This window comes from Micromys minutus (assembly GCF_963924665.1).
Source record: "Micromys minutus genome assembly, chromosome: 32".
In the NCBI taxonomy this organism is placed as follows: domain Eukaryota; kingdom Metazoa; phylum Chordata; class Mammalia; order Rodentia; family Muridae; genus Micromys; species Micromys minutus.
Window position 1 is genome coordinate 17,907,632 of NC_137967.1, and position 15,254 is coordinate 17,922,885.

The window sequence follows — 15,254 nt, forward strand, 5'->3', positions numbered from 1 at the left end:
ATGGTTCAGTGGTTAAGAGTGCTTGCTGCTCTTCCAGAGGACCTACGTTCAGTTTCCAGCACCCACACCAGGTAGTTCACAACTACTAGTAGCCCTGGCTCCTGAAGATCCCTTCACTTCCAACTTCTTTACAAATATGGCATACACATACAGGCGCACAAAAACATATAATAAATTAAAACTAAATATTTTAAAACAATAGGGCTCTAGAGAAACAGGTTAGTAGTTAAAAAGCCCCGGCTGTTTTTCCAGAGGACCTGGGTTTGATTCCCTGAACCCACTTGGTGGCTCACGGATGTCTTTAACTCCAGTCCCAAGGGATCTACTGCCCTCTCCTGGCCTCCTCGGGCACTGCATGATGTGACAGACAGGCAAAACACCCATATAAACTAAACTCAAATAAATAAATAAATAATACATTAAAAAGCAAAAAAGCCATCCAGGTGGTTCGTGCCTTTAATCCTAGTACCTAGAAGGCAGAGGCATACAGATCTCTGAGTTCAAACCCAGCCTGATTTGTAGAGTGAGTTCCAGAACACAGAGAAACCCTGTCTTGGAAAAACAAGAACAGCTTACCTGATCACCATTTCAGTCCCCTGTGAACATCCACAACCTTAGAAAGCTGACTGCATTGCACTTGTACCTCCAGGTTTATGAAGTATATACGCCATCCCCTGATTACACTTTCTATAAGAAACCACACTAGCAGGATCAGACCAAGACCAAACTACCCATTTGAAGATGGTGTTCCCTACCTAACACAACTCCCCATCATGGTAGTGAACAAATGGAGAGGAAGAAACGACAAAAAAGGAATCAAAACTTCCAGGAGGCAGAGTGAAGCGGAAACGTAAGGGTTCTTTGGAAAGGTGGTTGGGCGGAGTTTGGCTGGGGCGAGCACGTGAAGGAACGTTTTGTTAAAGTGGACACAGGAGAAAGGCTAAGGCCGACTTGTGAAGGAGCCTCTCACTGATGCAGACACAGGAGAGAGGATGTTCTGCCAATGACACGCGTGCGCTGGTCCACCTTACACTGTGTACGTAGCTGAGCTGCATGTGTCAGGACTCCATAGAGAGAAACGCATCAAAAACAAAACACAAAAAAACCTCTGGTGGTGTACTGCAGTTTCTTTTACTGCTTCTGTGGACTCAGGCTGATTGGACGCATGCGCTGAGGCAGGACACAGGAAGGTCATGTGATGTCCGCAGGGTATACATAGGACTCCACGGGGTGATGGAGACAGAGCTTGGCTTGCTGGTGCAGCTCGCTGTACAACGCTTGTAGGTCTCAAATCTTTGCTGATCTTTGCTTTTCTGAGAGAGAGAACTTCTCCTGGTGTCCCTCTGGGTCCCTCCCGTTGACTCGAGCTGAGGCTGAGGCCTGGCTGTCTCTGCTAGGTCACGTCACCTCTGCTGCTGACCCGGCTCTACCGAACTGACTGCTGGTGTATCCGTGAAGTGTTTGCGAGTGGACCGAGCTGCCGCTGCTGACTGTGAACTGAACTGCTAATCTCCAGACAACACAGAGTTGCTCCAAAGAACCTTTCTGAACAGGTCCACTTCTCCTGTATCCTTTCCTTTTCCACTACCTCTGGTGGGTGGTGGGTTATACGGAAGGTTAAAGTATTTAAGAACTGTCACTAAAAATAAGGTTTGAAAAAAATTAAACTTACACAGAAATGTTATGAATTCAAGGTCACCCTGTACTCCAGGTTAAGACTCTTTTTTTTTTTTTTTAATAATTTTATCCAAATCAAGACAACTCTGAGATTACACCTATCAGAATGGCTAAGATCAAAAACTTCAGCAACAGCAGGTGCTGTGAGGATGTGGAGGAAGGCAAACACTTCTCCATTGTTGGTGGGATTAGAAACTTGCGCAGCCACTCTGGAAATCAATCTGGCAGTTTCTCAAAAATTTTAAGTAGTTCTACCTCAAGACCCAGCTATACCACTCCTGGGCATTTACGCAAACGATGTTCCACCGCGCCGCAAGGACACTTCCTCAATTATGTTTATGACAGCTTTATTAGTAATGGCCAGAAACTGGAAACAACCTAGATGTCTCTCAACTGAAGAATGGATAAAGAAACTGTGGTTCATTTACTCAGTGGAATACCACTCAGCTATTAAAAACAAGGACATCAAGAATTTTGCAGGCAAGTGGATGGAACTAGAAAATCCCATCCTGAGTGAGATAACCCAGACCCAAAAGCACATGCGTGGAATGAAGTCGACATTAGCCATAAAGTACAAGATAACCACACTGCGATCCACAGACCCAAAGAAGCCAGAGAAAGAGAAGGGCCCAAGGAAGATGCTCGAATCTTTCTCAGAAGGGAAAAATAAAATAGACACTGGAGGTGGATGGATGGAGGGAACTGGGTGGGAGAGGGAATGGGGAGGGGACCAGGGCGGGGTCAAGTGTAGGGAGAGCTGAGAACAGCTGGCAAGCAAGGGAGGGCTCTAGGGTGTGACAGAGACCTGGGACAGAGGGCCCCAAGGATTCTATGAGGGTGACTTTAGCTGGGACTCCTTGCTAGGAGAGGATATAGAGCCTGATGTGGCCACCTCCTGCAGTCAGGCAGGACCCCTAGTGGAGTGATAAGGACACCAAGCCATCCACAAACTGTGTCCTGTCTTCAAGATGTGCAAGGACAAAGATAACGCAGAGACAGAGGGTGTGGTACCCATCCCACCGGCAAGAACCATTCGCTGACACTTAGTGATTCTCTGCTATGCTTGCAGACAGGAGCCTAGCACGACTGTCCCCTGAGAGCGCCCACACAGCGGATGCGAACAGACGCAGGGAACCAAACATCAGACAGAGCTCGGAGACTCTTGTGGAGTTGGAGGAAGGAATGACGGACCGGAAGAGCATAGGGACTCCACGGGAAGACCAACAGTCAACGAACCTGGATCCTCGGGGGCTCCCAGAGACTAAGGCACCAAAGACCAAGCAGGGGCTGGACCTAGGCCCCCAGAACATATGTAGCAGACCCACGGCTTGGTCTTCATGTGGGTCTCCCGACAACTGGAGCAGGGGCTGACCCTGAATCTGTTGCCTGTCTGCGGATCCCACTCCCTTAACTGAGCCATCTTGTCTGACCTCAGTGGGAAAGGATGAGTCTAATCCTGCAGTGACTTGATGTGCCCGGGGTGGGGTGATACGGGGGGGGGGGAGCCTCTCCTTTCTCAGAGAAGGGAAAGGAGGAACGGGAGGGGGGGCTGTGTGAGGGACGCCTGGAGGAAGGAGGCTGCGATCAAGATATAAAATAAATTTAAAAAATAAAAATATTTTTTTTTATTTTTTAATTTTTTATCAATTCACTTCTTGTGGAGGAACAATTCATGTAGCCTCGCATTTCTAGAGGCTTCTAAGAAAGATTTCCTCGGTCACTGTCCCTTCAGCCCCAGCAAATGTCACCCAAACATTTAAGTTGATCAATCCCTATTTCTTTGACACATTCTTAAAGTCTCTTAAATAGATACCAGATTCAGTGCTGGTGCTCCAAGACTGTTATAAACTGGATCTTCAGTGCTTCCCAAAGGCCCGTGAATTAAAGGCATGGTCAGCTAGCCTACTGGGAGATGAGAAAAACCTTGGTGGGAAGCAGTTATGTCATGGAAGGCATACACCTTAAAGGAGATATTAGGGTCCCTTTTCTTGCTGTCTCTGTTGTCTGGGTGCACAAAGTGAGCAGTTTCCTCTGTGCCCTCATCCCATGACGCATCTCAACACAGGCTCCGAAGTGACAGGGCAGACGGACATGAAATAACCCCTCTAAGACCACACGTTTCAGAAGTAAAGCTCCCCTCCCCTGTGAGCTGGCTGGCACAACCACTTGTTGATTGTGAGCATTATCAGCTTTCTCTTTCTGCCTTGGGCCATTTCCTGAGGCCCGAGCCAAGAACCCCCGCCCCCCCGCCCCCCCCCCCCCCCCCCCCCCCCGCCACACACACACCAACCTGGACCAACACAGCTCAAGATCCCCTTTCTGCCTAGTAGCCTTCCTAGACCTACACACGCTCTCTGTCCTGTAGACTGGAGCAACTAAACCACAGCCAACTTCCTGTTGAACAAGAGGAGGCTTTGTTCCCCCCACTGCTCCAGGAAAGTATTTGGAGGCAAAGATAACCACCTCTGATTTTGTTTGCGTGTTGTTGCTGGTCTGTTATTTCTTTTTGGTGGTGCTGGGAATCAAACCCAGAGTCTTGTGCATGCTAGTCAAGCGTCTTATCACTAAGCTACATCCCCAGCCCTTCGTTCTTTACTGCGTTATTTAAGGATGAGAGGGGCATCCACGGGGCCAAAGGACAATGCACTGGTTCTCTGCTTCCTTCTGAGCACTGAGTTCCCTCACCAGGCAGCCACCAGCCCTTCTGTTTCTTTGTTTTTCTTTCTTTGTTTAAAAGGGAAAGGAAAGGAAGAAAGGAAGGAAGGGAGGAAGGAAGGAAGATTGATTCTGTCATCAAACTCAAAGTCCTCTTCACAGACCCCAGGGCTGTAGTAACAGGCACATCAACACACCCAGCGTGAACATGTTCCTAACTCGCCAGGACAACTGCCCGGGCAGTAACAACTCCGTCGCTGATACTTTGCTGATGATCACACGTGGACGTGGACAGAGGGAACGCAGCAGTTGGCCTCTCTCAGCTATAAACAGCCAAAAGGTACAAGGAAACTCAAGTGAGACAAAAGCTTAGAGAATGAAACCCCCCACAGTGGGGGAGGAGTCAAGCACCAGGGCCAAGCCATCAGTCTCTGGCTCCTTCCTCTGGGGTGCGATTTCTTTTGTTTGACCAGTTTTACCTCCCACATTCCTGTAAAGACTTAATCCAATCTGGTACTAACATGACCAGCTCCGCCTTCTTGTTCTTGACTTCTCATGGGTGCTCTGGTGTGGGATTAGATTGTAGACACTGCTCCACCTGGGCAGTGACAAGAGATCAGAAGCCTCTAACTGGTCACAATCCACAGCCCGTAAGAAACAGCAGACAGCCGCCATGAAGCTTCTAGTCTCTTCCTTCCTTCTGTTGCTGCCGGTGATACCCATGTTCATGGTCTCCAGCAGACCAAATCCAGGTAAGTACGATGAGATAATACTCTCTCTCTTGCTCCCTCCCTTCCTCTCGTCCTTCCTCCCTCCCTTCTATTTGTCTCTGCCCTTGAAACAGGATCTTGCTATGTAGCTCAGGCTGACCAGAAAGTCGGCCTCTTCTAGAAGCATCCTGAGTCCCAGCACTGTGGGTATGTGCTCAAGAGTAATTTCTACCTCACCTGCACCACGCACACACCCAGGATTATCCTTGATCTTTCTGGGAGGAATAGGGTAGAAATCATGGCAAAGCCAACAACAAATGCATTTAGATGTTCTTTTGACAACAAGTTGGGGCAATTAAATTAGTCTCTTGTCAGTATCAGAATCCTCATTAGCAAAAGGGAGGGACCCTATATTTATTCCAAAGGACTCTGTAAACTTAAGACACGTTACCAACGTGTCTGCAACTCTAGCTAGCAACACAAGTGTACACACAGCCCAGCCAAGATCCACTTCCCTACCCAGCACCCCTTAGAAAAGTCACAGGTTTTTCTCAGGGCTCAACTGGGGTGGGAGGTTGTGGTGGAAAGCAGAGAAATGAGGAGTCCTGTATTTTTAGAGTGTGCCAAGGAAGCCACTGATGACAGGTCAGTCCTATCAGCAGACGGGTACTCACGCAGGCACTTTAGTCATACCGGGCTCGGTATGGTACAGGGTCTGAATCTGTTCCAGTTTTCGCCACAGCCAGTGTGTCCCAGCTTTTCACAGAAGAAACCACCCGGAAGCAAGATCATCTCTATCCAAATACCTTTCTACTTGAGAACACTGCTCCCCTCAACCCCTGGGCTACCTGTGGGTAAAGTAATTTGGGGCATACTCAGCATTAATGTGATCTTAAATTCAGGATCACCTGCCTCTGGAATGTCCAACTTCTCTCCTTTGTAGAGAAAGTTCTCTGAGCTCTTCAGTCCTGGGGCCCAAAGCGGCCCCTCTGGAAGGGAAGGAGTCTCTGTCACTATATGGACAGCAGAGCTAGTGTCCTCCCTGTGGACTCAAAGCTCTATCACAAACCACTGTCTTCTGGTCACAAAGATATGCTTGTGCTCCAGTCAAACTAGACTGCTGATCCGAAACAGGCCCTGTGTTTTCAAACCAGCTTTACTCCCGAGTCCAGCTCAAAAGTGAACAATTCCACTTCTCCTTTGCTTCCTCCTACAGACACAGCTCGGTTGGCGCCGTGTTCAGCTCTATCAAGACTCTCTTTTTGTACATACCGTATTCTATCTCACACTGTGAGAATGTTTGCCTCTTCCACCTTTCCTGCCCTTAATCACCTTGGCGGCACAAACTGACGCCCTGTTTCCATAACCTTCATGCTATCTCTCATAGGACTCAGTAAATATTAGCTAAGTGCTCAGGCTTCTAAATTCAAAATGACACATTTCTACGACTCTTATGCCAAGCTGTGGTAATGTTTTTTCTTGTTGTTGCTAGTGTGTGTGTGTGTGTGTGTGTGTGTGTGTGTGATTAAACATGGAACCCCATGTATTCTAAGCAAGCAATGTGTCACTGAATTACAGCTCTGCCTCTATTTTTTTTTTGTTTGATTATTATTTTTCCAAGACAGGGTCTTTCTGTGTAGCCCTGGCTATCTTGGAACTTGCTCTCTAGACCAGGTTGGCCTTGAAGTCAGAGATATCCACCTGCCTCAGCCTCCCAAATAGCTGGGATTACAGGACCAAACTTATTACTTAAGTGCGGTGGTAAATAACTCTATCCACTAATCACCGATAGTAAACCTCCCTGGAGTTAAGAAAGCTAAAAAAAAAAATGTCAGCCACTCACTGGTCGATGTTCCCTGCAAAGGACCACTCCAGGTTAATAAACACAGGTCTACAGTAACATTTACAAACCCGGCTCCACTCTACACTTAGACTCCCCAAATTCTCACACTATGCCTTGAAATCAGGAAGACATTGTTGCTTCTGCTGCCTTTGCTTTACAAACTTGATAACGCACTTAACGTCTTTAAGCCTCCAGATGGCGCTGTCACAAACAACACAGTCCAGAGAGCTCGGCTCGCCAAGAAGTTTCACAATGTTCACATACATCTGAACCATTCAGTAGCCAGAGGAAATGACCTATACATAAACTCCAAATCAATTCGTAGAATAAAATTTATCTCACAAGCTAGAGTGCTCTGGCTCAGTGGTTGAAAGACCTGGCTGCTTTTGGTTTGATTCTCGTCCCCCGCGTGGTGGCTGACAACTGTCTGTAAATCCACTTCCAAGGTATCTGACGCCCTCTTATGGCCTCCGTGGGTACTGTATGCATTTGGTGCACTGATCAGCACTGTATGATTTGGTGCAGGGAAAACACCCACACACCTATTTTTTTAAAATCTGATCCTACTTTACCTCCTAATACCTTACACATATACTCAACATACTTTTCAAAGAGTAGGAGAAAAGGAATACATGAGAATATATAATAGTATTATGAATAAATTATTATAATAGATTATTGACTATTTCTAATACATTATTTATGACAATAGCTGACATGTGTAAATGAAGCCTTGCTGCAGGCACAGTTTTAAGCGTTATAGTAAATATACTGTTACTTCATTTTGTCTTCACAAAAAATGTACCGGCTGGAGAGATGGCTCAGCAGTTAAGAGCACTGGCTGCTCTCGCCGAGGACCTGAGTTCAGTTCACAGCAGATATATTTGGTAGCTCATAACTGCCTGTAATGCCAGCTCCAGGGAATTTTAAGATTTATTATTGTGTATATTTATTTATTATGTATACAGTATTCTGCCTGCCAGAAGAGAGCATCAGATCCCATTACAGATGGTTATGAACCACCATGTGGTTGCTGGGAATTGAACTCAGGACCTCTGGAAGAGCAGTCAATGCTCTTAACCACTGAGCCAACTCTCCAGCCCATAAATAAACATTTTTAACCTAAGTCATTTTGTTATTTTTAACTTTTAATTTTTCACGTTTTCAAAACATTATAAAAAGTTTCTATATATCTTTCACATATTTTTTCAAATTAATTTTATTTATTTGGAGTCCATAGTGCATAGAATGCATAGGTCAGAAGCCAGCTTTTAGGATCTGGTCCTTGCCTTTTATCATGTGGGTCTTGGGGTTGAATCCTGGTAGTCAGGTCTGACCAACAGGCACCTCTAACCACTGAACAATATCATTACCCTCATTTACATCTTACCACAATATCATGATCAAAGCTGGGATTTTTTTTAATAAAAAAAAAGAGTTGCCAGGTGGTGGTGGCCCACAACTTCAATCCCAGTACTCAGGAGGCAAAGGCACGCAGATCTCTGTGAGTTCAAGACCAGCCTGGTCTACAGAGCTCATTCTAGGACACCGGGTAAAAACTTTTGCCAAAACTGGACACCTAATTTTGATTCCCAGGGCCATATACATCATGGAAGGAGAACAAACTCATAAAAGTTGTCCTCTGATCTCTATATATGCACTATGACACACACACACACACACACACACATACACAGCACACACACACACAATGAATAAATAAATAATGAAATTGTAAACTAAAAAGCAATAAAAACCACAGAAGGAAAGATAGCGCAGTGTTAGGAACATGGCTGCTCTTCCAGAGGCCCCGGTTCAATACCTTCTCTGGCCTCTTCAATCACTAGACACACCAATGGTGCACAGAAGTACGTGCAAGCGAAACACGCATACTTGTAAAATGGAAATGTGAAGAACCAGGAAATTGTCTTAACACTTCTGTAACTGTGTTCAAGACTATCCTGAACTACATGAGACCATGCCTCAGAAAAAAATGATGATGATGATGATGAAGTTTGTTTCACTTCCAAATTAAGTGACAATATCTACACATCTAAATATAAGTAATCATTTAGAATTTTTAAACGTCTATATTTAGGGATTCAACTGATTTCTCTGGCTTTAATATTTAAGGGTTTTGGCTGAAATAAGAAATCAAGGCGACACAAGGAGAGAATGCTAGAAAAAGATTTCGAAGGCAAGGGCTGTTCCCATCTACTTATCGTAGTAGCTCTCAGAAGGGCGCGTGAGAACCCTGGGGACCAACGCTGAGGAAATGGTACCATACCACCATCTGTGTGGCAGAAAAGCCACAAGTCTGGGAAACAGGAGGCCTGAACCTCTGAAGACCCGTCCATCCACCTACTGAATAAACAATAATGAAATGCCTACTATGTGCCAGGTCGACTCCATCAATTCCGAACCACTGTCTGAAGCTGGCAAAGGAGAGGGGGTTTGCTTACATTTTACCTTTTCTAGGAGTGTCATAACAAAATACCACAGTTGGGTGGCTTTAAGAACAAATTTGGTTTTTCTCATATTTCTGGAGACTGGAAATCCAAGATTGAGATTCCTGAAGGTCTGGGTCTCTTCTAAGGCCTCTCTCTTTGGCAGACAAATGGCTGTCATCTTAGTTGGGATTGCCACAGGCAGCACTGTGGTCCCTGTCCTGATAAGCCATATCCTCAGCTTGTAAACCTCCATCTTTTATTGCTACAAAACCACTTACAGGTGAAGGTGGCAGTGAGTGTCAACAATCCCAGCCACCCAGGAAGCAGATTCAGGTGGCTCATGTAATCAGGAGTTAAATGTAAGCCTGGGCCTTGTCTTAGAGTGATGGGGATAGTGGAATTCACAGCGTAGGCTTGGAATGCAATGTGTCTGTCCCAAAGGACGGAGCGCAGACACCACCCTCACTAGTTAGCTGGAAGTGTGGATTCAAGCGCAGCAGCTGGGCGGTCAGGTGGGAATTTGGTTTACAGTTGTCTGCTCCAGAGTTCCGGTGTGAGGGACTGTAGTCCCAGCTGCCACCTCTCAGGGACTGTGGTCTCAGCAGCTACATCATGTCTTCTCTTAGACTCAGAAGCCACTTTCAAACTTCTCAGTTAAGCTTGTCAGTAGGACTGATTTTTTTTTTTTTTTTTTTTTTTTTGTTTAAGATTTATTGGTTTTTGTTTTGCATGTGAGTGCCTCCGGAGGTAAGAGAGCACGGGATGGCCTGGACCCAGCCTTGCAGATGTCTGCAGGCCGCTCTGCTGGTGCTGCTGGGAATCCGGTCTCGGTTCTCTACAAGAGCAGCAAGTGCTTTTCACCACGGGGCCGTCTCTCCAGCTTTTAGGCTAGATTTTGAGTCTCGGTTCTTTGTCCATTCACAGCTTCCCTCTTTTGGAGTACCATAGAGACCAGCAGTGAAGCAGGGAGGGGGACAGACAGACAGACAGACAGACAGAGACATACAGACAAAGAGATTGTGCTGATCCAGATACCCAGGAGGCACAATGCTGGAGGATGGGGCAGAGAGCTCTCCCTTTACGGCATCCGGAAGTCACCACAGATGTGTTCCCCTTTGACAGGGGTCGCCAGAAGCCATGGGGATCAACACCGGGCTCCTAGGAGGTGGCTCCGGGAAGGTGACCAAGAATGTGAATGCAGAGGTCAGTAACTCAGCCTTGCCCACAGGGTTTGGTGCCCTCACGATTCTTAAGCTTCATCTCCCTTGAGCCCTCTGAGACCAGGATAGATGTTATCCGAACTAACCTCAGCATCCCACCAGAAGCTGCAACTAAAGCCTGCTTTCTCGGTGAGTCACCCAGGAGCTAGATGCCAACCAACATCTACACAAGCACTAACCCAGTCACAAGCTCACCCTGCCCGCATTCCAAGCACTACCTTCTCGAGAGGTTTTTTACTTTTTCCTGGCCCTCCAAAAGCATCCTGGATCCCAGTCTTAGCCTGATGTTCCTTATGGAAAGAACTGAAGCAGAAGAAACGCAGCACTCCAGACACCTGGGTCTTCTGTTTTCATTCTTTGGTCTCCACAGGGACATCCCAATGCCCCCTTCTAAACATGTCAGCAAATGCCTGCCCCCAAAGTCACAGAACCAATCTAGAAATCCTGGGGTTCACAGAGCTTGAAGTCTCCATTTTTCTCTGTTCCTCCATCTGTATGAAAGAGCACCAAAGGCTCAGAAGTCCCGCCTGAGTCCCTATCCTCAAACATACCGGCCTTCCGGTCTAAGCAGCAACCTGTCATTGCAGAGTGGTTCCTGCGAGGCCAAAAGAGAAAAACCACAGCAGTGCTGGAGCCACCAAGGAAGCAGTGTCCATGCGACCATGTCAAGGGCAGGGAGAACAAAAACAGTAAGTCTCAAGGATGGCCTTGCTTAAGCCACACACTCCTGTGGCGTCACTAGGGGTGGAGGTGCGGCTCATCCAGCTTGTGGGAAAACTGAAAGAGCAAAAACATCAGAACTGACTAATTCTGGAACTACAAAGGTTTAATCAAATTCCTAGATTCTGGCACAGCAGCGTTTACCAAAGTAAACGGAGACAGAGCAGCTATGACCTGATCATTAATGTCTGAAGATGATTCCAGCATCAGTGTGGAACAGGAGGGCTTGTCCTTCATCTGCCCGTTAGCTTTCTGTCTGTTTTCACTTCAGTGCACACAGGACCTTCACGGGTCGGAAGAGGGGTTCTGAGTTCCTGGTTCAAGACTGCAGATGGCTTTGAACCACCCTGTGCTTTGAACTGGGGACCTCTAAAAGGGGAACTGCTGCCCGTAACCACTGTGCCCCCTCTCTAGCTCTACAGTCTGATGTAAAATGTTACTGTGCAACATTTTAACCAGAGGCATGAAAGATGGCTCAGAAGGTAAAGGTGCTTGCAGCCAAATATGACAACCTCAGTTCAATCCCTGGGACCCAAATGACAGGAGAACAGACTCCTGTAAGTTACTGTCTGACTTCCGCATTCCTGTCACATACAAGTGACCCCACATCTACGTATACTCTCTCTCTCTCTCTCTCTCTCTCTCTCTCTCTCTCTCTCACGAGTGGCATGCGTGTGTTTACATGTAGCACCACATGTATGGAACAGCGTGGGAGTTGGTTCTCTCTCCCTGTTACATCAGTCTCTGGGCTTGAACTCGGGTTACAAGGTTTGTCAAGAGATTTTACCTGATGGGCCATCCCTTCTTCCCTTGTTTGGCTTTTAGATTCTTTTCTTTTTGTTTGTTTTTTTTTGAGACAGGGTCTTCTGTGTAGCACTGGCTGTCCTGGAACTCACTCTGTAGACCACACTGGCCTGGAACTCACAGAGAGTCACCTGCCTCTGCCTCCTAAGCACTGGGATTAAATGTGTGCACCACTATTCCTGGCTTGTTTGGCTTTTTGGGATAGATTTTCAGCCTGAGCTGACTTGGAGTTCACTTTATAGTCTAGGTGGACCTCAAACTTAAAAAAATCTTCTGCCTTCTAAGTGTTAAGATTGCAGGCATGAGCTATCTCTGCCAACCATATCTCATGTTTACAGTTTGCAGAAAAAATAAATTTTAAAATGTTTTTAAAGGAGCTGGAGAAACAGCTCAACGGTTAAGAGTGCTTACTGCTGTCCTGGAGGACAAGGTGGTCAGACAGGGTTGGCACACTCCTGTTATCTTGCACTATTCTCCACAGCGGGAGGGGGGGGTGCAGAGGCAAGCAGATCTGAGTTACAGGCTAGCCTAGTCTACAGAATGAGTTTTAGGACATCCAGGGCTATACAAAGAGACCTGTTTCAATAAAATAAAATCAGAGGACCAGGTTTGTTTCCCAGTACACATGTCAGGTGGCTCCCAAGACCTGTAATTCAAGCTCCGTAGGATCTGAAATTCTATTCTGACCTCCTCACACATTCTCACACAAGTGGCACACACAAAAATAATATCAATTATCTTTAACTTTTAATGACAGCCCCCCCTTTTATCTGTGCCCTAGGACACCAAAAGCACCACAGGAAGTCACCAAGACCCTCCAGAGCCTGCCAGCAGTTTCTCAAACGATGTCAACTAGCAAGTTTTGCGCTGCCCTTATAGTTCTGAGGCTCTGCTCTCCATCCGGCTCTCCTGGAGCTCTTCTCACCCTCCCCACCCCCACCCTCACCCAGCGCACCAAGCGCTCTCAGAAGGCACTGCCCCGCAGTGCGTCTGTAACTGTGCCCTCTCCAGCCCTCGGCACTTGCCACTCTTACACGTCTTCTGTTTGGGGTATAAAGGGAGGTAAAGCACTGAATCAGAAACTGCCTGGTTAGAAACAATAAAGGTTTAGAAATTGTGGTTTCTTAGCATCTAGACAGCCTTCAGTCTATGATTCCCATCACCACCATCATCACCACCATCACCACAACCACCACCATCACCACCATCACCACCACTATTATCACCACCATCACCAACATCACCACCACCATCACCACCACCATCACCACCACCACCATCACCACCACCATCATCACCACCATCATCACCATCATCACCACCATCATCACCATCACTACCACCATCATTACCACCACCACCATCACCACCACCATCACCACCATCATCACCATCACCACCATCACCACCATCACCACCACCATCATCACCATCACCACCATCACCACCACCATCATCACCATCACCACCATCACCACCACCATCATCACCACCATCATCACCATCATCACCACCATCATCACCATCACTACCACCATCATCACCACCACCATCATCACCACCATCAATCATCACCCCCATCATTATCACTGCATTGTGGTTTTCCTCATGTAGTACTAGAGATAGAAAGACAGAAACACAATTCAAGGCTAGAAAGATGGTATGGGGATCTCAGCTGCCCTTCGAAAGGGTTTGGAGCCCATAAAAACAGGATGGCATCTGCTTTGTTTTGTTTCATTTACTTTTAAGTAGGAGTATAAAATGATCAGAGCAACAATAAAGGGGAATTCGACTGGCAACCAAGTTGTAAGAACGAATGAAAGGGAAACTATTATTAAAGGTATCGAGACTCCCCAAGAATTCCTCCAGTATCAGGAGGGAAAACACTGGGCTACAGTGGTACACACCTGCGGTCACAGACTTTGGGAAATGAAGACAGGCTGGGCTACATGAGATTCCCATCTCTGGGGGGGTAGGGACCACTCATCCAGCTCACCTAGAATCATCCCAGATGAAACAGAAGACTAAGTTAAGATACCTGCCTTATGAGAAGGGTCACTGGTCATTTTAACTGGGTGGTGAGTGGGGCGGGGCCCTATTTATGACACAAGAGGGCAAGCCCCTCCCTTCTTGTGAGAGTACCGGGCACATGAGCCTCCTCCTTGTCCTAACCCCTCTCCCAAAGTAAGAGGCACGCAGTGATCACCTGACAGGGAGTGGGGACCAGTAGTGATAAACCCACAGACCAGCTACAAAGGAAGACCAGGAATGCCAGGACGAAAGATTAGAGCCCAAAGGGAGGTGCCGTCATGAAAGATCTGTGAAGAGGGAAGACTGAAGGGTAGGGGCAGAAGGATGAAGCCTCAGAGACCCATTTCATCCACAAGGGAAATAACGATGGAGCCAAGTTCTACCTCACTATCTAGGCCAGAATGGAAACCCGAGACGCAGCTGATGTCTGTAATCAATCCGGACCCTGGGCCAGAAACAATCCTCGAAGACTACCCAGGATCAAAGATGCTGCAGAAACTTGGTACCCCGCAGAAACAAAGTCTCCCAAATGAGCCCGCTGTCCAGCAAGAGGCTGAATTCCAGCAGAAGCAGGGAGTTCAACAATCTTCGCTAACCTCCCCTGCACCACAGCAACCATCCCCAAGCCAGAAAGTGCACTTGGATCAACAGGAAGCCACCTCCCATAATGGACCGGGGGCGGGAAAAGTGTCTACAACTCAAAAGGAACTACAAGTCAGAGAGTGCCACGTGGGGATGTCAGAATGTGGACCAGCAGAACCACCTCTAGCTACGGAAGCAGAGACTACATCCACAGCTGTATGTGAAATGGACAAGAAACTCCCTACCCAAACTGACTTGGTATCCCAGGAGAGATCTGAGCAGTCAGACCCCACAGCCCAGTCAACACCTCTAGTCCAAGGAGCCAAATCTGACCAGGGATCTTTGACTGAATCAGGGTCTTTAACAAGACTGCACGAACCATCCATACAGCAGACATCCCCAGAGTGGGAGACATTTTTTGATTCTGTTACGGAGTCTGACATAGAGAAACACCCAAGTTCATCCTCAAACTCAAATCCTCCAGAGCCAAGCTGTAGAACAGCGATCCTGAGAACGCCTCTGCCCTCCAAAATGAAACCTGACTGTGAAAGGACATCAGGAT

At 47.1% G+C, this 15,254-nt stretch overlaps 1 protein-coding gene across 1 annotated transcript; it reads left to right on the top strand.

Annotated features, from left to right (window-relative positions):
- Window positions 1–4,869: 4,869 nt before the first annotated feature.
- Window positions 4,870–12,958, top strand: CXCL17 (C-X-C motif chemokine ligand 17; the record flags this gene model as incomplete). Its single annotated transcript, XM_080909088.1, has 4 exons — window positions 4,870–5,084; window positions 10,458–10,538; window positions 11,143–11,244; window positions 12,861–12,958. The coding sequence occupies exons 1-4, from the start codon at window positions 5,006–5,008 to the stop codon at window positions 12,956–12,958; spliced, it is 360 nt and encodes a 119-aa protein (XP_080765214.1). The 5' UTR covers window positions 4,870–5,005.
- Window positions 12,959–15,254: the final 2,296 nt, after the last annotated feature.